Below are 22,615 nucleotides of genomic sequence, written 5' to 3' on the forward strand. Positions count from 1 at the left end.
AATGAATTCTGCTTGGTGCTGCAGCTTATCACACACTCTTTCTCTTTGCAGATAAGGAATGTGTGATCTTAGCTACAGCTCGTTGATAACCCTCCTCCTCTCCCTTTGGAATCTTAGGCATCCTTTGGTGGCCACTTGATCTGTTTCCGAGATGAATCACAGCTACACCTCCTTGCCCACCTCGAGGCAAAAACTGCTCTTTTGCAGGATGGCAGGGTTCCCCACATTCAGCCCCATTGAACTTTAAAAATAATTCATATTGACACTCACTTGTCCCTGCCCCTGCCACCACCGTGCATGATCTGCAATAGAAGTATACCACTGAGGTGTATGCCACTACTTGTATTTGCCTTTTTATAGAAGGATTCTAAAATAATTTACCAGAGTCTTTTATTTAAGGCTGCAAATGGCGCAGTACTAGAACATTTGAGTCAGTCCTAGGAAGCTGTGTACCCTCAGATTTCCCCTCAGCCAGATTCATCGTGCATTTGCAGTCTGAGCCTGCTTAGAGGGGCTGGTGGGGTGATGCTGTCTTACTCCTTGGACAGAGTGCTGTGGTTAGCACTGGTTTCTTTTGTAGCCTTCTCCCCAAGTTAGGAACAGGCTCTGGGCTCAGCACTTGGAGGAAAAATAAAAGGGAAATACATATCTCATTCTTGCACATGAAGTATATATGTATCTCATTCTTGCACACGAAATACGTAACTCTATCTTGCACATATCTCTTTCTTTGCTAAATAGTTGAAGTCCTCACAGAAGTCTTCATGCCAGGCACAGACCTCCAAACTGCTGGTGCAGGACCACCTGCTATAGACGTCCATGGAAGCTAAAAGTAACTCAGTGGGTGGATGGACTTGTTATCTGTAACTGCTTCGCTGGGCTCCTCTTTCTGCAGAAGTAGAGAGTGTGTGGATCTGGGTTTCCTCACTTCCGCAAACAGGGAGCTGGGCCACCTGTTAGCAGGGCCACTTGTTACAGGGGACAGAGACTTTACAAAGCACATTCTCCCTGGTGTAGTCTGCTGCCCAAACTTGAGCAAGTGCCATAAGACCTGGAACCACCAAGGACAGACAACAGAGCCAGGAGACTGTTTACTCAGAGAATGGAGGCCAGTGGCTTCTTGTCTGTCGCTGTATCTGCCTAGGACGCAGATACTCCCCTGTTGTGACAAGGGTAGACAATAGTGGAGACACTCTTGAAGAAACCTGACTAGGACAACCAGGACCGAAGTTTGGGTTGCATGTTTCCATTAAATAGTGTCCATGGCAATCTTCAAAATGTGTGCATTCCATTGTTTTCCCATGGTTGTGGGGCTGTTCTTTTAAACCTTAAAACAAAGTGCTTGTGTATTTACTTCAGTAACAATGACAGCAGATGACAAAGCTTGTTTCCAAGGCGATCAAGAGATGTCTGTATCAGTCCATGGAGCAAGAGTTCTCAGGCAGCATATCTCTGCTCGGGGACTGTCCTTGGCACACTGTCCTTTCCAAAGCGTGATGCGGAAGTCATCCGCACTCTGCCAGGCAGGGCTCCCTTGGTATCTTATCATGTTTTGTGAGTTGTCCACCTCCACTGTCCAAGGAAGGTGAGCAAAATGGAGCTGATGTCCCCGCATCTCAGATGACCTTCAGCAGTCCTTGGAGACAGGCTTGCTAGACAGTGTGCCTTGTTGCTATTTTCGATGTTCCTTATGGCTTCTGTCATGAATCCATCTCCCTGATGTCCCTGTGTGTCTCTGTTACCATTGATTTATAGGTTGTAGGATTTTCTATCATCTATGGCATGCTCGTTTAAAACAGTGGGTTCCCTGAAGGTCATTCTGCTACACTGGTGTCCACGTTCTGGAGGAAGAGCCCTCTGGGCCTACCCCTCCATAGTTATTGCTTTGCTGTATCACTTGTCCAGCAGCGTTACGGTCCTTGAAGGCGTAACAGTGTAGCCAAGGGCTTGAGTTTTTCTCTAAGGTGGGATTTAGTAAACCTTCCTTGTCTGAAGCCCTTTGTGCTGTCAGTCTGCAGGAATCCATCTACAACGAGGAAATTAAATCAAGACAATTGGTAGTCTGCGCCGCAGGAGCCTGGCGGTCAGTTCCAACTTGTCACACCCTGCCCTCCCACCCCCCCAATGACAGTAACCTTGGGCTCTGACTCCCACAGGCTCAGGGTCAGTGGATGGTATGCCTCTGACAAGAGCTGACAATTGGTTCCTGAATCAAGGAGGCCCACGTGGGTCTATAGGGAATTAGACATCTGTAACGTGGAGGGGAATTAGAAAGGCCTACGAGCTGGAGAAGCCAGGCTAGAGTGACCCGAGGTCTAGGGAGCAGAGGGTGAAGGCAGAGTGCTGGTGCCACGAGCGAGCATCAGACAGTTCTGAGAAAAGACACCGGGAGCTGGTGCCCGTGCACATAGCCCGCCAACTCAGAGGCAGCCGAGGCGAGTAGTCAGCCCAGGCGAGTAGTCAGCCCAGAGGCGTAGCAAGCCATTACTAGGAGACCGGCAGCTCCTGTGGCTGGGTTGAACGCTCTGGTTTTTGTTTTGATTTGGTTGTGTGTGTGTGTGTGTGTGTGTGTGTGTGTGTGTGTGTGTGTGTGTGTGTGTGTGAACTGAATGCCTTATGAAGGTGCTCTGTGGTGACCCAGAAAAGCAATTGTTAATACACCACAGTCCTTCTGAAGGGTCACCCTCCCTCGGTTGGGACTAAATTCTCCAGAACCAAGTCAGCCCCATTGCCAACACATAGAGCCGGAATCCTGGATCCTGATCTCACAGCCCAGCCCTCGATGCCACAGGATGCCAAAGAACAGCAGGAGGCAATATCAGAAGCAGGAGCAATATCAGAAGCAGCTGGCCTTTTCTCTCCTCTGCCAAGGGTGCTCCCCTGATGGAAGCAGCAGGTGCCTTTCTGACCCAATTTATTTGGAAACCAGGCACTTTCTAGTGACCTAAACAAGATCCGCTTCCTCTTGGACTGGAGAGTAGTTTACGATGATGTAGTCTTATTTTATTTTATTTTTCTCCAAGATCTGCGGGTAAGGTAGGCCCATCCTCAGACCTGGCATTGCTTGAAACATGTCTTGTTTAAAGGAAGCATGGCTGCCCCAGTACTGGCTGCCGGGAGTAATCCCAAGTGCCTCCTGGCTTCCAAGGAAATCAGCATCATCTTCGAGAACTAGGTGTTGCTTTGATTGTCACAAAAGACTGAGCTAGAAGAAGGCTGTCGGGGCCGAGGAACTGATTCCAGGGTGGCTGTCGCTTACTGTGACTTGCTCAAGGGGCTACATTCAGTTGCCCTTGAACGGGATGAATTGGCTGCGGGTAAAGCGTCAGGCATGGGCTTTCCGATCTCTACCTGAGGACATGGTTCAGACAAGCAGGTTGACTTGCTTAAAAATGTAAAACGAGGCCCAACTTGAATCTCGGTAGCCCCCCTGCCCCTGGGATGGCTCCTGCTCAGGCATTAGACTCTGAAACAACCGCATCAAGAGTGAAGTCACAAAACTGGACCCAAGTCCATTGAACTATCCCCTTAACTCACAGTTTTGTTTTAAGCGGTGGATTGGCTCTTTTAGAACAGAAAAACCTTTCGACTATGTTAATGCCTCAGTTTCCCCAGAGGCCTCCCCTGAATAGAGATTCTACAAGATAAACTGTGCTGTCATGGGCTAGAATAGAAGGCAAAACCAGCCGGCTTCTAGACGGCCGTCTTCAGAGATCAGAATTATGTGTGATGCTCCTGGGGAAGCCACAAGAGGGCACACGCGAGAACTACAGGGAACGTGATGCGTGATTGTCTGTTTGTTGGGCAGTTGAAAATGAATAAAGGTTGCCTAGCCAGCGAGAAGATTCTATATCCAAACAGAAATCCTGATTGGGTAGAAGACACCCAGCAAATGAGGTCAGATATTCCAGTATTGGATCCTAGCATGTTTGCATTAGATCAAAGGAGTCACTCCATCAACGTCTCCAAGCTCAGTGACCTCATTAGAAGAAAGGATGATTTTCTTGCACAGAGTTATCAGAAGTTCAAAAGGAATCATAGTAAGAAAGTGCCTGGATAAGGCTTCGACTGTGGATACAGGAGATATGGATAAAACCTCAGAATCCTTAGAAATGTGGGGGGGCCCAGAAACAAATCAAGTCACCACTAGCGGTCTCCAGGCAAGCAGAGCTGCATGGCATGAGTTATTGTGGCTATTCTGAGAGCAGCCAGCCTGTGTTTCCCACCAGTATATTATTAATTTCTGGGGTCTTTTATGTGATTCTAAAATAATTAACTTCATTTGTGTTAATTTACTATTCCTAAGCAATCTCCAAGGGAAGGATAGAGCTGGCCATTAAAATTCAGTATCTTCTAGCTCGGAACATCTTTTCACAGAAACCTTGGTTTCTATTTTAGAACAGTTAGTAGCCCCTCATCCTGAACAATTTGCCATTGAGATGCATCATGTGTGAGGCTCAGGAAAGTAAAGGGCCTTGGCTAGTAACCGGGTCTCAGAACCTCACAAGCCCACCCTATTGACATTCACCCTCAGTGTTCCAGTTAACGTGTTGACGTTGGCAGTTCGGGTATCACTCTCTGTTGAGCACTGTCTTAGTCAGTGTTCAGTGGCTGTGAAGAGACAACATGGCCGCGCCAACTCTTATACAGCATTTGATTTGCCTGGCTTACAGTTCAGAGGTTTTAGTCCATGGTCATCATAGTGGGCAGCATGGCAGTACACAGGCAGGCATGGTGCTGGTGAAGGAGCTGAGAGTCCTACATCTGGATCCACAGGCAGCAGGAAGAGAGAGACTCTCGCCTTGGAATGAGCTTTTTGTATTTTGGTTTTTGTTTTTTTGTTTTTGTTGTTGTTGTTTATTGTTGTTATTTTGTTTGCTTTTGGAGACAGGGTGTCTCTGTGTAGCCTTGGGTGTCTGTAGACCAGGCTGGCCTGAACTCAGAGATCCCCCTACCTCTGCCTCCTAAGTGCTCTCGGATGGGCTTTTTGAAACCTCAAAGCCCATGCCCAATGATGCAGTTCCTCCAACAGGCCACACCTCCTAATCCTTTCAAATAGTGTCACTCCCTGGTGAACAAGTATTCTAATCTACGAGCCTATGGGGGCCGTTCTCATTCAGACCACCACAAGTCCCTCCCAGGTTCTGGCCTATAAATACCTAAGAGTCAAAAGCCAGTTGAGCAATGAAGACTGTTGCAACTCCAGGTCCATTCTCCAAATGCAAGGGTTCTGGGTGATGGTGTTGGAAAGCATGCCTCAGCTGTAAGACTAAAGTGGGCTTTCTAATTTCCATCATGAGCTTCGGCTTGTCTCATTCAGGGTACCTCAGGGCAGATGGATGCTGATTTTCTTTCTTCTTCCTCGGCCAATCATAGGGAAGCCACTGGGATGCACACAATGTAGCAAGTTTCAAGTACCATGGCGCTAAACAGAACACACTGATGCTTAGGAGTGGGAGGAATAGTCCCTCCACAGGAATGCTGCTTAGCACATGGCTAGAATAAAGAAGAAAATGACTAAGAAATAAAATGCCCACAGAGCCAAGGAACAGCGCATGGGCAGGGACCTCGAGAATAGAGATTTCACCTACCAGTAAACGGGTCAGTCCATCAACATTCTATTGGCTCTTTGCCTTCTCCCCTTTCCTACCTCCTGCTTTTTCTCCCTTTGAGAATAAAATGTAGAAGCCCCCCTTCTAACCAAGGATTGGGTGTGGTAGCTGATTCCAGAAGAGGGACAGGAAGTATTCAAGATGTGCCTGTGATAACTTGTGCTAGAAAACACAGATCCTGTCAGAACAAACGGGTCCTGGGAAAGGGATCATGGGTCGGCATGAAGGACGGTCAACATGAAGGACACTCCCATCTTTTCCAAATGCAAATGCATTTGAGCATCCAAATGAATACTGATACAGTTGAACACAATAAATATGGAAAGCTGCACAGGTTCAACCGATCCTTTACAACAAAAGGACCCGCCCTCAAATAAAGTCTCATTGAGACATTACTGGAAGTACTTAGCACATTACTTTTAGGTTCTAAAATCGAATTCACATTTATTCTGCTTTTCATGTACTAACTGTATATCCAAGTAATCAGACAACACTAATTGAAGGGAGAATTCTGTTTTTACAGAGTAATTCTAGCTACTATATATATGTGATGGTTTGAAAGAAAATGGCCCCCAAAGGGAGTATCACTACTAGGAGGTGTGGTCTTGTTGGAGGAAGTGTGTCACTGTGGAGGCGGGCTTTGAGGTCTCTTATATGCTCAAGCCATGCCCAGTGAGCCAGACCACTTCCTGTTGCCTGCAAGAGGTAGCTCCTTCTCCAGCACCATGCCTGCCTGCTGCCATTGCCCACCACGATGACAATGGACTGAAGCTCTGAACTGTAGGCCAGCCCCAATAAAATGTTTCCTCTATAAGAGTTGCTGTGGTCATGGTGTCTCTTCACAGCAATAGAAACCCTAAGACGGTGTAGAAAACTGGCAGTACTAGAAAAAGGTTATTCCTTGCTACCCCAATGAAATTGTTGATTCAGACCCAGGTATCTGTTGGTGAACTCTGAGACTGGACATGGATCGATAGGGCGGTGTGATATCACAGGAAGTCACTGTACCCCTATGATCTGTTTGTGCTCCCCACATACCCTGGCTGCATCAATCACCAGAGCTAATTTCTGTTTAATGTGACGTGTGGCGCCGCAGAACATTCTACAGGTAGAGGACACGGGCTGCAGTGATACAGTTAGCTGCTTCCCCCACGCCATGTTCTCACGTTTTGTGGTTTCAGTTGTCTGTGGCCAACTGTGGTCTGAAGCGATCAAGTGGAAAACTCCAGAATAAATAAAACATTCTTCAGCTTGTGAAGCTTACACCATACTCGGTAGCATGATGAAATCTCACACCTTCCCACTGGAGATGTGACTCCTCTCTTCCCCAGCATAGTCATACCCCAAACGCATCTTGCCCGTTAGTGACTAAGTCGTTGTCTCTGGTGGCTAATCTTGGTCATTAACTTGATACACCCAGGAAAAGGGAACCTTAGTTGAGGAATTACCTCCATCAGATTGGCCCGGGGACACGTCTACAGTACATTTTCTCATGATAATTGATGTGGATGGCACCCACTGTGGATGGTGCCGTGCCTGGAAGGTGGGCCTGAGCTGTATAAGAAAGGTAGCTGAACAGGAGCCTAGGAGTAAAACAGTAGCAGTGTTCCTCCATGGTCTCTGCCTTGGTGCCAGGCGCCCAGGCTCCTGCTTTGGGTTCCTGTCTTGGCTTCCCTCCATGATGGTCTATAACTTGTAATCCAAATAGACTCCTCCAAGTTACATTTAGTCACAGCAACAGAAAAGAAACCCCGAATACCATCTTATCGGGTTAACTGTGAAGGTATCCATGAAGGTTCTTGTAGATAGTATTCGGTGCTCTCTCTATGGTTTCAGACATCCACAGTCTTGGAATGGAGTCCCTCTTGGATTAGGGGACTACTGTAAGTCAGTAGCACTAGGGAAAGTGGATGGGAATGTGCCCTGGACAAGAGGAAATATGGAGCCTAGCACAAAGGCAATGAGTGGCCCTTGTTGGGATCCTGATGATTTAATGAACTTGTGTGGGGCTGTGGGGAAGATGGCCCAGTGGGTAAAGTACTTTCCATGCAATTGTGAGGACCTGAGTTCAAATCCACAGACCTGCATAAAGCCAGGAGTGGTGATCCCACTGCTCCTACAGGGAGGGGGGTAGTAGAAGGAGAATCCTTGGAAACTATGGGTCAGACATCCTGGTAAACACAGGAGAGAACAACAGAGAAACTACATCTCAAAAACAAAGTAGAAGATGAGAATCAACAACCACTGTGGTCCTCTGACCTGTACCCAGGCACAGTGGCACATTCACATCCAAATTCACACGTAGAAACATGTACAGGTACATGTGCACACACACGCGCGCGCGCACGCACAGACACACACACACCACACACACATACACCACACACACACACACACGCGCGCGCGCGCGCGCACGCGCGCACACACACACACACACTTTTTGAGACAATTTGGGAAATGATGGGCTAGGTACTGGAAAATAATTAAGCCAATAATTAAGGCCAATTTGTGTCAGTGAATTAATAACATCCAGGATCTATATAAAATCTATCACGTTTCTGTTCTATATAGCTACACCCTGTGTGTGCTTCGTCTAATTTTCTATTAACAAGCATAGTTTTTATGATATACTTAGTAATTAACACATGCTATTTACATGCTTGGGGGGGATACTGTTACAATAGTTTGATACATGTATTCAGTGTGTGATGATCAAATCAAGATAATTAGCATCACTTTCTCCTCAAACATTATTTCTATGTGATAAGAACCTTCAGACTTTTCCAATTATTTTGAAGTACATGATACATTGTTGTAGACTCTTTCCCTACTCCACAGAACACCGGAAGTCATTGGTCCTGTCTCGTTATGGCTGGACACCTACTACCTGACCCTTCCTAGGCCCCTTCCCTGTTCTCATGGCCACTCTCCTCCTTCACTCAGATCAGCATTTCAGCTCCCACCAGTGAGTGCTCCCATGAGATATTGGTCTGGTTTATGCCTGATTTACATATTCAAGGTGATGTTTTCCAGTTCCATCAATATAACCAAAAGGGATAGGCTGTATTTCCGACAGCTGAATAATCTTACAGTGTGTATACTCCACACTCTCTTTCTTCATTCATGGGTTGGCAACTGCTTGGTTGGTTCACATCTCAGCTGTTGTGTCCAGTACTAGAATAAACATGGGACTATGCATATTTGTGATATGATAAATTCATTTACTTTGGAAAATCCAGCATTGGGATTGTAGAGCCATATGGAATTCTACTTTTAGTTTTTGAGAAACTTCCCTAACGATCTATACAGCGGCTGAATGATTTACATTACCCCCAACAGTGTGTATGATAGGCCCCTCTTCCCCCAAACCTTGACAGCATCTCTTTTCTATGTTTTTTTTTTTTTTAGAATGACCCTCTTCTAACTGAGGGTACTTCTCATCCTGGTTTTAATTTGCATCTCTGGTAATGGGTCATGTTGTGCATTCTCCCTGACGCTCATTAGCCGGTTCTTTATTTGAGAGCTGTCAATTCAGAAGAAAATGAGCGGCTCCTTGGAGACACATACTACAGTCTGACATTCCTCCGAAAATACTCTCCCAAGGAAATAAAGATGAACGTGACTGAAGTCAATGTACTTGGTGACAGTTGCTGCCACTGAGTGATGGGCGGAGGGAGTCCTAGCACTCTGGCATCTTTATTTCAAAAGATACTCGAAGTTTATTTTTTCTTATAAGAACATTTCTCCCTTCTCTTTCCTCCCTCCAAACCCTCCCATACACCCCTCCCCACTCTCCTTCAAATCCATGGCCTCTTCTCTCATTAATTATTACTTCATGCATATATGCATATATGTATAGGTACATGTTCTTAAATGTAACCTACTCAGTCCATATGATGTTACCTGCATGTATGTTTTCAGCACTGACCGTTTGGCAGAGATTTCCACTTGTCGCACTCTTCCCTGGGGAAGGCCACCTCTCCCTCTCCTGCTTTTCTCAGTTGCTTGTGGTTCTTTGTGTAGAATTGAGTCCTCATGGGCTTTTCCAAGTCTACTTTGTCATGTACGTAAAGTCTCACCAACGTGACTGCCTAAATGGGAGCTGATACTTTTTTATTAAAAAAAAAAAAAAATCTCTTCCCAGGGCTTGAGAGGTGGCTGAGTGGTTAGGAACACTGCAGCTCCTGCATAGGACCCAAATTTGATTCCCAGCACCCACATAACCATCTGTAACTCCAGTTCCTGGGAATCTGACACGCTTTTTATGCTTCTACAGGCACCAGGCACCCACATGGGACACATACATACATACATGCAAAATATTCCTATATGGGACACATGTATGCATGCGTGCAAAATACTCCTATACATAAAATAAAATGAAACTTTAAAGGTTTAACTTCCTCCAATAAATAAATGCAGATATCACCCATCTTATGGTCTGAGACAAAAACTTAATTACAGAAGGTCTTAAATATTTTTGTGTTGTTTTTGTTTGTTTGGATTTGAGGGGGAGGTTGTTAGGGTTGGCAGTGTTGGGATGGACCCTAGGGCCTTGGACATCCTAAGTAACTGGTCTACCATTGAGCTATACCACCCAATGAATAAAGCATTTTTTCTTGATGTACAAAAAATTTATTATCATTCCCTTATTATTTTCTATTTTTTCTTTTTCTTTTATTAAGATTTAGCATACGCGCGCACGCGTGCATACACACACACACACACACACACACACACACACACCTTATTCAGTTCTAAGCCTTTCTTTAGGATATGCCTGGGGGAAAGAGACTAGGAAGGATGGGATATTTATATACTTACCATAATTCCAGGACCCAAGATGCCATCAATTACAAAACACTGTCCAATTTAAGACATTTAAAAATGTAAATGAGTACAAATGCCTTCACTGTAGCATCAAACTACGCATTCTGGCTGCTGGTGGTGTATGCTGGTTAAGCGCTGGGTGTCTGGATTCTGACAGACCTGACCCCACCATTCATTACTTTCGTGGTCTTGGCAGATTACTTACCCTCTATAAAATCGAATTCCATCACCTGTAAAATGACCATAACCACAGAGCTGGCTGGTAAATAGTATTGACCCAGAAAGCTTGATTTTTTTTTTTAAGCTTTCTATCGAGTGAAATAAAATCCCCAAACTGACCACTTCTGTATTTCCTTTCAGTAGTCCATAACTCTCCTCAGTCGAATAATTGGATATAAAAATCTAAACCTGTTATACAAGGTCTAGCTGTCATGTTTGCCTTGTATAGCTCTGAGGGGTTTGTTTGTTGCTACTGTTTGACAGAAATGTGTGTGTGTGTGTGTGTGTGTGTGTGTTGTGTGTGTGTGTGTGTGTGTGTGTGTGTGTGTGTGTGTGTGTGTGACGATTAGTTTGTGAAGTAAGCCCAAATCCTTGTTGAAATGTGGTCAGATTTTGGAGGGCACCCAATAAACCTTAATAAAAACAGCCGCGGCCCCCTCCTAGCCCGCATGGACATAAAGTGCTGACTGAAGAGACTTTGTGTGCATTTGGATCCCGCTTCTGTCGTTCACTCCTTTGGTCGGTGTACACATGGTTTGCTCTTTCCACCTCAGACTGCCTCTTGCAGGTGACCAGAAGGAGAAGTGAGGCTGGGGAGAAGCTGTGGGGAGCTGCCCTCGGGTGTGGTGCCTGGGTGTCATTTACAGCATGGAGGGTAGACACCCTGAGCTGCTAAAAAAAAAAAAAAAAAAAAAAAAAACCCTGGGCAAGTAAAGAGAAATGTCAGGCTGTGTCCCCAAGGAACACTTATTATAGGAACGCTTGGAGGTGTTTTAGGAAACGCTTGTTGATGAGGCTCTGTGGGGTATCTCAGGAAATAAAATAGTGCAAGTTGTAGAACTGGTTCAAAGGGAGTGGGTGTGGAATACAGCAGTGAGCAGAGCGCCAGGCTGGTGGGAAGCAGAAAAGGTTTATTACTCAACGTCACTCATCCCCGGCTTCTCCCCAACCTGGGGGCTACTCCAGGGAGACATTAGCCATCAACCTGCCCTCTAGGTCCTGTACCTAATGACTGCAATTGGAAAGGAGGAGGTGGTGCTGAGTCTGGGGAGTTGGACCCGTGGGTGGGGGGGGGTTAGAGCAGTGTTTGCCATGGAAGCATGAGGACCTGAGTTCGGCTCCCCAGCCCCCAAGTAAAAGCCTGGTGTGGCAGTGCATGTTGGTAACCCCAGTACCAGTTGGGGGACAGGAAGGGATAGGGGCTGACTTGGAGACAGGAGAATTGATAGGACTTCACGGCTAGTCAGCCTTGCTGAAAAACAGCAAGCCCCTGGTTCAGTGAGAGAGCCTGTCTCAGGAGAATACAGCAGAGAATGACGGATCAGAGTATCGAGGCACCTGACCTTGTCGTCTGGCCTGCACACGTGCGTGCAAACCACACATGGACAGAGAGACACGCAATGCACATGCACACACACCTACACACACAAATATACATGCACACACTTTTTTTCAAGGGATGAGGTACAATAACAATAAAAAAGACAGGCGCGACCCATTTTTCTTCCTCTGACAGCTCTCACGTGTTCACACTTTCCAGGTGACCTTATATAAGGACTCCGGCATGGAGGACTTCGGGTTCAGTGTGGCAGACGGCCTGCTGGAGAAAGGGGTGTATGTCAAAAATATCCGCCCAGCCGGGCCAGGTGATCTCGGCGGCTTGAAGCCCTATGACAGGCTCTTACAGGTAAGGCCTCAGAGGGCGTCCTGAACCCTAGCTTCTGACCTACAGGCAGCAGCGTCCCCCACATTCTCCTTCATACCTGGACCCTTTGTTTCCCCTTCCGTTCTTGTCATTGAACTATGGCACTCGCCGTGAATGTTTGGGTAAAGAATTCTATTTCAGCCGGGCGGTGGTGGCGCACGCCTTTCATCGCAGCACTTGGGAGGCAGAGGCAGGCGGATCTCTGTGAGTTCGAGGCCAGCCTGGTCTACAGAGTGAGAGCCAGGAGAGGCACCAAAACTGCACAGAGAAACCCTGTCTTGGGGGAAAAAAAAGAAAAGAAAAAGAAAAAGAATTCTACTTCAGCTTCCTGAAGTTTCTGACACTGAGCTGTCCTTTCCCATCTAAATGTTCATTCCTCAAACCTCAGCCTAGATATGGTCTAGAGCTCATTGACCAGTCGGCCAAGCCAAACCACTGAGCCCCGGGGTCAATAAGAGACCCTGTCTCAATAAAAAGGTGGAGAGCGATGGAGGAAGACACCTGATATCTTGTCACTGACCTCCACACCCATGCTCACATGCATGCACATGTACCTGCCTGCAAAAAAAAAAAAAAAAAACACACATTCACGTGAACATGTGCCCACAACAGACACGCGCACACACACATAAACAGTATTACTATGGATGAATGGGGACACGATGGGGTAGCAGGTGTTCACAAGGGGACCAGGGCGGTGTGGGTAAGCTACCCATTTTGAACCTATCCAGTCTTTCATAACTTTAGCACATCCCTATGGGACATAAGTTCTTAAGTTTGATCTGTTGCTTAGAAATGATGGTCCAGCCAGGGCCAAAGGTATCTGGAAGGACAGGGTTAGATCAAGCTACCTGTGGTGAGCATCTAGCCAGACGGGGAAGAGAACCGTGGAGGAATTCTGGCAGCATCAGGAAAGAGGAAAATATTAGAGGCTCAAAGCAGAGTGAAGCAGGGTGTGTCATGAGAAACAATGGCCCCACTCGAATTGGGCTTCGGGTACTAGAGTAGCCAGCAAGCCTGGCTTCGTGGGCAGCGACAGGGATTTGGGTCTTTGACATGGGGAATGATTCAAAGACAAATGTTGTTCCAGTCTAGATGGTCTTTTAATAAAAAGCCCAGAGCCAGATATCAGGGTGAAAGCTGAAAGATCAGAGAAGCAGAGCAGCCAGCCACCAGTTCTTACTTCTACAAAATCCCCAGCCTAAAAAGAGTGAGTTCCTGTTTCCTCACGCCTTATATATCTTTCTCTGCCCAGATATCACTTCCTGGGATTAAAGGCGTGTGCCACCACTGCCTGGCTCTGTTTCCAGTGTGGCCTTGAACTCAGAGAGATCCAGGCGGATCTCTGCCTCCCAAGTGATAGGATTAAGGGTGTGTGTCACCACTGCCTGACCTCTGTCTCTCATCTAGTGGCTGGCTCTGTCCTCTGATCCTTGGGCAAGTTTATTAGGGTACACAATGTATCACCACAGGCAAATCCTCCGAGTTGTCTCAATAACTGGGGACCCTTATGTGGGACACACATTTACAGAAGCGGTCTTGGTGGCTCTTGTCCAACCCACATCCAGTTTATGCTGCTGCGTATGGTCCCAGCTCTCAGAGTCCACACCTCCATTCCCCCACCACCTTGGGAGGAAGCCAGGCCTGGGGGCAGTCCCTGGGTCTTCAGGGAGTACAAATACAATGCACTTCTGTAATAGCTCAGTGTTGCTCCATGGTGGATCCTGGACAGTAAGCAAGCAAGGCAGTCCTCTCCTCTGTCCCCAAGTCACACAGACAAGAATGGAGAGTGAAAAAGAGAGAGGAGGTAGCAGCTAGCAGTTTGTACTGGGAGCCTTGACGTTTGAGGCCAAATGTCTGAGTGGTCCACCAAAGGAGCAGTGCGAGCAGGAAGCAGCCAGAGAAGAGGCAAAGATGCCCCTCCGTGTTTATCTCTAGCCAGCAGCTTGAGACATGGGCGTGGTGGTCTCGGGCCCAGGCAGGTGTCCAGAGGAGTAAACTGATAACGGCCACGGAGGCTGAGGACTCTGCAGTTCCCAGAGTTTAAAACGGGGTTCATCTAAGTGCCCAGCACTTGTCCTCAAAAAAGTGGGAAGCCAGGACTGGGCATTGAATGCAGGTGATCTTAACAAGTACTGTTGTTGGGTGGGGAATATAGTTCCATCATAGTGTTTATCTAGCACGTGTGACACCCGGAGTTCAATTCCCAGATCCACCCCCCCACCCCCAAAAAAAGGTATTGAAAGAGAATTGCAAAGGAGTGTATAGAGCATGTGTAAGTTGAGGTGGGGGTGGATTTGTTCTTTTTCTTTTTTTTTTTAATATTTATTTATTATGTATATAGTATTCTGCCTGCATGTGTCCTCGCAGACCAGAAGAAGGCACTAGATCTCGTTACATACAGGTGGTTGTAAGACACCATGTGGTTGCTGGGAATTGAACTCAGGACCTCTGGAAGAGCAGTCAGTGCTCTTAACCGCTGAGCCATCTCTCCAGCCCGGGGTTCGTTCTTAATCAAGGGAGCTAAACATCATGGTAGCCAGACTGCCTGGAACTACATCCTTGGGGAACCCTTTCCCACTGCTAGTCTAAAGCAAACACAACTCGCTGCTCTAAGCTTTGTTTTCTTCGGCTGTAAACTGGGGTAACCTTCAGCCACAGGAGACTTTGGGAGGGGTGATCTTGGTGTGGGGACAGGGGGATGGTGTCTTACTCTTCAGCTCCCAGGAGGCAGATGCAGAGGATGAATAGTGACCCGAACACCGCGTGTCACCGTGTAGCCAAACCGCACGGTCCGCCTTTGGGATTAAGCAGCTCGCCCCTGGGTTTGGGAGTGGTGGCTGCGACAGTCATTGAAAGTGGCTCTTCTTGGCCTGGCAGGTTAACCACGTCCGGACCAGGGATTTTGACTGCTGTCTGGTAGTGCCGCTCATAGCCGAATCGGGCAACAAGCTGGACCTGGTCATTAGCAGAAACCCACTGGCCTCCCAGAAGTCAATAGAGCAGCAGGCTCTGCCAGGAGACTGGAGCGAACAGAACAGCGCTTTCTTCCAACAGCCCAGCCACGGTGGTAATCTAGAGACGCGAGAGCCCACTAACACATTATAGCAGCACTTTTTATAAAGCGGGACAAAAGACAATATCTACATGGTGCTAAAAAAAAAATCCCTTTAAGATTTCTGTGACGGCCAAAGCACAGAGAATCACGTGGCATTAACCGCAAGCACAGAGGTCTTTTAAATCTCCTCCCTCACGGCTCATGTTCACACCCCTTCCCAACCTGAAGAGGTTTCTTTGACAATGACCGCTACCGTAAGTGGCAGGTCATTCTCTGCCAGGCCCAATGGTAGCAAGCAGCCCACCCCTTCCCACAACTAAGACCAGAGGAAACTTTTTACCATTCATCTCACTTTTTACAAAGAGAAACATCCGTTGGACAGTATCCTCTCTGATAATTTCCTTAATGAAATAAGTTTCTCACTATGAAGTCATTAACGTAAGAACAGAAGCAACCTGGATTTCCATAAAGCTGGCCCGGCTCGGGGAAGCTAGGATGGGTGAACTGCCAGGCCTGCCGGAGGGGGAGGGGCACAGGTATAGCATTAGGTGTTCTTAAACCGTTTCAGCAACAATGCACGTAGGGGATCATAATAGGTGGTGGTAAATGTTTTGCCCAAATATAGGAATGATTTTAACTAAGATGTATGCTATTCCCTATGCAACAGATGATCAAACAGGATATGTCTTGTGACCTGTTTTTTTTTTTTCTTTCCCCCTTAAGGACACATTTTTTTTTTTAAATAGCTGAACATCTCTGATAATGAATTAGAAGTGTGTAGTAACACTGAGAATTAGTGATATGATCCTATTTTTTAAAATCCAAGACTAAAGAATTTAAGAATGAAGAGTTTAATGACATGAGATTCACTTTATGGGTAGGCAAATAGAAACTCATCTTGCTCAGCTGTCTGCGGACGGGTCCACTGAGGGGTACACGGCACATGGACGGAACGACACGCGGCTCCCTTTGGTTCTGAGCCATGCCACTTGCTGAACTTGTAAATACATTTTTCACAAAACTCATTGCCAGTCACCACCACCCACCCCCCCAAAGCAATAAGACACCTGTGACAGTTGCTTTAAAGTTTGTGGGCAACTGTTTTCATTTGTTCAGATATTTTGAATAGCTATACTAATAACTGTTATTTGGTAAATACTAAAAAACAAAAATATAGAGCTGTATATTGATGGTAGAATGTCAAAACTATTATTTTCCAAACCTGTTCATTTTGGTCACTAGTACACCCGCACAGGCAAAGCATCCAAACACTGTGTCCTTTGTTTAAGGGAAATAAATGATTCATCTTTTTCTGTGCAAAGAAATATATGATTTCAAACACATTTCAGAACTGCCAGGGCAAGAAAGCGTAGAACAGAATCCTATTAAGGAAAAAAAAAAAATAAAATGATCATGAGTCACTTAAATATGTATTTTTGTTTGTAACAAACAAGTATTAAACTGTAAAGTATTTTTGTACAAATTTAATACTTTAATAGCATGGTATTTATCGTCTATGTATGGTTTTGGGGAATTCAAAATTGTTGCAAATATTTGTATGGAAAAAAAATCCTCTACAAAATGGAATAAACAAGTGATTTTAAAAAGCCAAAATAAAAAAAAAAAAAAAAAAAAAAAGAAAGAAAATGAGCTGCATGTCTGGTGCATTGACTGTGATTCGGAATCGCAGCCTGAGGGCTCTATGATGTTCATTTCTGCAGTTTCCCAAGGGAGGGACATGTCTCCATCAACTTGAAAGTCACTATGGATGAATGAGTGTGAAGTCAGATCTGGGTTTGGATGCCAAGCTAGTACTCATAAAGTGGTGTGCAAGCTACCTCCCGGCAGCTGGCTTCCCCACCTGTGAGACCGAAGGTCACGACCTACAGAATACGCTTTTAAATACACAAGAAAGGGCCAAGAACACCTGCACACAGCAACACCTTCAAAACCAATGCCTCCTTCACTTTAGAGGACATGACAGTTCCTAACTCGGGGGCGCAACATCTGCCCTTAGGAAACACCGCATGCATTCTCTGAGGCAGACTTACATTAATAACTAAAATGTAACCTTTAGCTATGATAGCTATCTCTTAAAAAAACTACATCAGTACTCTCAACAAGCCTCTGCAAATTTACATTCCTATTTATATAGTTACAGCCAGTGAGCACAGGGTTACATTATAAACACGTGGCAGTCAGATGACCCCCACTGAAGCTCCATTTTTTTTTTTTTTTAGAACCCAAACAACTGTTCATATTTTGATTGTACTGTTGACAGGGCAGCTTAAGGTCTGTACGGCAGCTGAGATGAATATCAAGGAAAGGAAGTGTGGTCAGAGCCAGTCCTGTCAATTAAAACACATGAGAAATGACCTCACAGGAAAGACCCAGAGTAGGTAGAACCCAAATTCAAATGCATCAATAGAAAATGGCTACTAGAAACAAAAAGAAAATGGGTACCCAGAAATCTCGGGGAGTAGTTTTCAAACAGAGTGACCGGTTTCGGTGTCGTTATATGATTACGGGCAACCAGGGAGGACAGCGTGGGAAGCGTGTGCAGCCCTGGCCACCGCTGGCATCTAGCCAGGTGCTCAGCCATGTTAAGAGAACCCTTCAGTCTTAACACACTGCGAGGAAACGGCATTCGCTTCACATCCCCATCTTGGGTTTCTGGACATGCTCTCTTCCAACGACAGCTTGCAGAATCTTGCATTAGGTTAATTATTTGTATTGTGACCCAAATAAGTACAACCATCGTACAAAAAGCCAGTTCCTGGCCAGGTGTGGCCCAGCACAAGACATGCAGACCTCTGTGATCTACACAGTGACTTCTAAGTCAGCCGGGGGCTATGTTGAGACCCAGTTACATATAATTTGTGTCAGTGTGTCCTAAGCAAAACAAGCTAATGTAAGTATCGTCTTGACGACATGAAAGCTGAATCCTATACGCCAGAAGACAGAGTTGAAGAAGCTTTATATCTACTAGTTACCATTCCCTCTTCTGTGCCCACCAACCTCCATACTACAGGAAATGTTCATCGAGGGGAACCATCCTTTCCACATAACTTGATAGTAAGGCACAGGCTCCGCCACTCCTACCCCCATGCCAATTATTTAGTCCTAAATTGTTCCTACGTGATGAGCTAAACAGTCACCCACCAGGCAATCTGATAGACTATCAAACTCTCTTTCCCAAGAGCTCTGAACTCTGACTAACCCTCATGTCAGCCAGGATACAGGCCTCCTCAATGGCTCTTCCTAGGATAAACAAGAATAAGACTGGAAAGTTAATAAACTCTCCATAATAAAAGTCGCAGAGAGCGGTCCATGAAACGTTCGAAATATCGATGAGAGAGCTGGAGAGCATGTTTGGCAAAGGTTGCAAAGGTTCCCAGCTTCCAGCTCAGGCAGCTGACAACTATCACGGGGGATTCAATGTCTCTGGGCCTCCTCAGGCATCTGCACTCACATGCATATTCCCACACATGGACACACACACGCACACGCACACATGCACACATGCACACACGCAATTAAATATAATAAAAATAAATCTTTAAAATCTCAACAAATTTCCTAAACTATTAGGACTGACCATAGGGAGAAGGGGTTCTTGGGTCATTGAAGTCAGGAGTGAAAGGCGATCCCCTGATCCACGCCTTACAGGAACAGCAGGCTGTAGGTAGAGGGCTATCTTGATCGCCACCGCCAGTTAAGCAGTAGATGACTCAGACCAACTCCTCAAGATGCGAACTCTCAAAACTGAGCCTCTGAAACACACACAGACCTGGCTATGACACAGAACGTCTAGACTAGAGAGTCTAGGCCTACAGTTACAAGGAGATGGAATCGGGAGTTTTGAAACCATCTACAAAGGAAAGCCCAAATCCAGATGGCTTCACTTACGAATTCCCCCCAACCATTTCAGGAAGAGTACACACCAATTCTGCACAAACTAGAAGAGCGTGGAATGCTTCTCACCTTGGTCTGCATGGCCAGTATACCCCGATGTCAAAACCAGGAAAAGGAAACTACAGACTCACACCTCCTCTGATTACAGATACAAAATCCTCTGATTATATCCTGATTATAAATATAAAAAGTATGACATAGATACTGCATTCTGAATCAGTGCAAACTGAACTAACAGTAGGTTTTCTCTTTTCTTGCATCCTGGAGATAATCTCTTTGTTTTAACATCCAAAAAAAAGCAAAATCATCACATTATACCATAGCCATATAACGAAGGCTAAAACTATATTGTCACCACAATAGAAATAGAAAAAACAATTGACAAAACACCCTTCGTGGTAAAAAAAAAAAAAAACCAACAAAAAAAAACCCAATGAACTAGCAATGAAGAGAAATCCTGGCCTTAAAGAGCACACACACACACACACACACACACACACACACACACACACACACACACCCCACTGCTAAGAACAGTGGTAAGACTTAATTCTTCCTCCAATGCTATTTGGACACTGAACACTCTCTCCCTCGCCCAAGGCTGTGTGTTTAAGGCTTGGTCTCCAGGGTGGTCCTGCTGGGAAGTGCTGTGGACTTTTAGGACGTCAGGCCTTGGGAGATGTCTTTCAGTGACTGACGATGCTCTTGAAGAGGATGTAGGGCTCAGTCCTGCCTAGCTGCTCACCTTGGTTCCTGGTTCACAAGGTGAGGAGTTTGTATTTCTACACACTCCTACCACGATGAACTCCAGGCGCCATCACTGGAGTTAGCGACTTCAGAACTGGGAATCCAAACGAACTTTGTCGTCATAAAGTAATTACTTGTGACTCATTACAGTGACGGCCAACGAATATGCCTCCATGTCAGGAACAGGGCAAGGATGCACATTCTTGCCGCTTCTCTACGACAGTCTGCTCAGAGCGTCTAGCCAGGATGTTAAGACAAGAGAAAAACATGAAATGCATCCAGATTGGAAAGAAAGAATTAAAACCACATCCACTTGTAGATGAGATGGTCTTATACAGAAAACCCAGAGGAATCCACCAAAAACCTACCAATACCAACTAGTTCAGCAAGACCAGTAGGCAAAAACCATTTGCTTCTGCAGAGAAACAAGGAACCAACTAAAAATTAAGACAAGGGCTGAGGAGAAAACAGTGAAATGTTTGTCATGCAAGCATGACACCCTCTGAGGTTTTGTTTTAAAGCCCAGCGAGAAACATGTGCTTGTGATCCCACTGCTGGGGAGGTGGGAACAAGCCAATCTTAGGGCTCACTGGACAGTGATGTCTCAGGTAACAAAGAAATCCTTTCTCAAAAACAAACAAAAATAAGGTGGATGGCACCTGAGGACCACCTGAGGACCACCTGAGGGACACCTGAGACACACCTGAGGTACACCTGAGGACCACCTGAGGCACACCTGAGGTACACCTGAGGACCACCTGGGGGACACCTGAGACACACCTGAGGTACACCTGAGGCAAACCTGAGGGACACCTGAGGTACACCTGAGGCCCACCTGAGACACACCTGAGGACCACCTGAGGCACACCCGAGACACACCTGAGGTACACCTGAGGCCCACCTGAGATACACCTGAGGAACACCTGAGGGACACCTGAGGAACACCTGAGGGACACCTGAGGACCACCTGAGGTGCACCTGAGGCACACCTGAGGTACACGTGAGGCATACCCGAGGTACACTCGAGGCACACCCGAGGCACACCTGAGGAGCACCTGAGGCACACCTAGGCACACCTGAGGAGCACCTGAGGCACACCTGAGGCACACCTGGGCACACCTGAGGCACACCTGGGCACACCTGAGGCACACCTGAGGTACACCTGAGGCACACCCGAGGTACACCTGAGGTTGATCTCTGGCCTCCCCACGTGCACATGTGCACCGGCACCTGTACACAAACACACGGAAACAATTTCAATTTAATAATTTAAGAGCAAACCTAACATAACTACATAAATTTAGAAATGTAAGATGTAATGCTCTAAACCTACAAAGAGAACTGGACAGAAATGGAAAAACATCCTTGAAGATCCTAAGAGTCAATGTTAAAATGAGGTCGATCCACAGCCCTAAAAATGTTTTCTAAAGCCCAATCCCCAGATTTCCAGCTGGCTTCTTCACAAAAACTGAACATTAAAATTCATATGGAAATGCAGGGGATCCAGGTCATGATGGCACACACCTTTAATCCCAGCACTCTAGAAGCAGAGGCAGGAGGATCTCTCTGACTTAAGAGGCCAGTCTGGTCTACATCGCAAGTTCCAGGCCAACCAGGGCTACATAGTGAGGCCATGTCTTAAAAAGAAAGCAACAAACCCCCAAAGGGACCCAGAACAACTAACACAATCTTGAAGAAGAACAGCCAAGTTAGAGGGCTTGTGCTGGATTTCAGATCTCACAGTACTCCAGTCTGCAGTAATGAAGTCACCATGATCAGTCCTGGCACACAAGCCAACACAGATTTGTGGGATACGACCGAGAAATCATAAACACACTCTCACACAGGCAAATTTCGCCACGGCTATGGAGACAACTCAATGGGGAAAAAGACCTCTTCAAGAAATGGAGCGCAAAAAAAGAATGAACCAGGACCGCTTTCTCACACCGCATGCAGAGGCCAACTGAAAGCGAACCTCACATCTAAACATGAGTCCCAAAACTATTAGATGCTTAGAAGAAAAACCTAGAAATACATCTTCATGGCTTTGGACAGGCCATGGTTTACTGGCTGTAACACCAAAGAGCCACAAGCCATAATATCCTACAGTGGACATCACTGGAATTAAAAATATGTCCTTCAACATAAAACTTCCCAGAATCAGAGAAAAAAATGCAGGTCTTTTTTTTTTTTTTTAATAAAGGACTTATATGTAGACTATAAAAGAATTCTCAGATTTTGATACTAACCTAATGTAAAAGTCAAAAGACAGGAATAGATCTTTCTCCAAAGACATATAAAAGACCAGTGAATACATGAAAGCTGTTCCTCGTCTTTAGCTGTAAGAAAAACACCAATCAAAATCAGAATGAAATACCATGTCCTTCTCCTATGATGACCATACAGAAAACAAAAATGTTAGGGGGCTGGGGAGATGGCTCAGAGTAAGATCACTTGCTGCACAAGCCTGAAGACGAGTTCAAATCCCAGAACCCATGTAAAAAGCCAGATGTGGTCATGCATACCTGT

General features: G+C 46.0%; 1 protein-coding gene across 12 annotated transcripts in view; it reads left to right on the forward strand.

The window, feature by feature from the left end:
- The window catches only part of Grip1 (glutamate receptor interacting protein 1), a 644,324-nt gene that overhangs the window by 615,437 nt on the left and 6,272 nt on the right, over positions 1 to 22,615 (forward strand). For 11 of the 12 annotated variants that reach the window (XM_052753454.1, XM_052753458.1, XM_052753452.1 and 8 more), the window contains 2 exons: positions 12,202 to 12,348; positions 15,247 to 15,570. In XM_052753454.1, the coding sequence (XP_052609414.1) occupies positions 12,202 to 12,348; positions 15,247 to 15,474 (375 nt within the window). In that variant the 3' untranslated portion in view covers positions 15,475 to 15,570. Of the gene's footprint in view, positions 1 to 12,201; positions 12,349 to 15,246; positions 15,571 to 22,615 lie in introns of those variants that run through there. The other variant, XM_052753449.1, reaches the window with a different exon arrangement.

Source organism: Peromyscus californicus, unplaced genomic scaffold, assembly GCF_007827085.1.
Source record: "Peromyscus californicus insignis strain IS unplaced genomic scaffold, ASM782708v3 Scaffold_24__1_contigs__length_46423439, whole genome shotgun sequence".
Classification (NCBI taxonomy): Eukaryota; Metazoa; Chordata; class Mammalia; order Rodentia; family Cricetidae; genus Peromyscus; species Peromyscus californicus.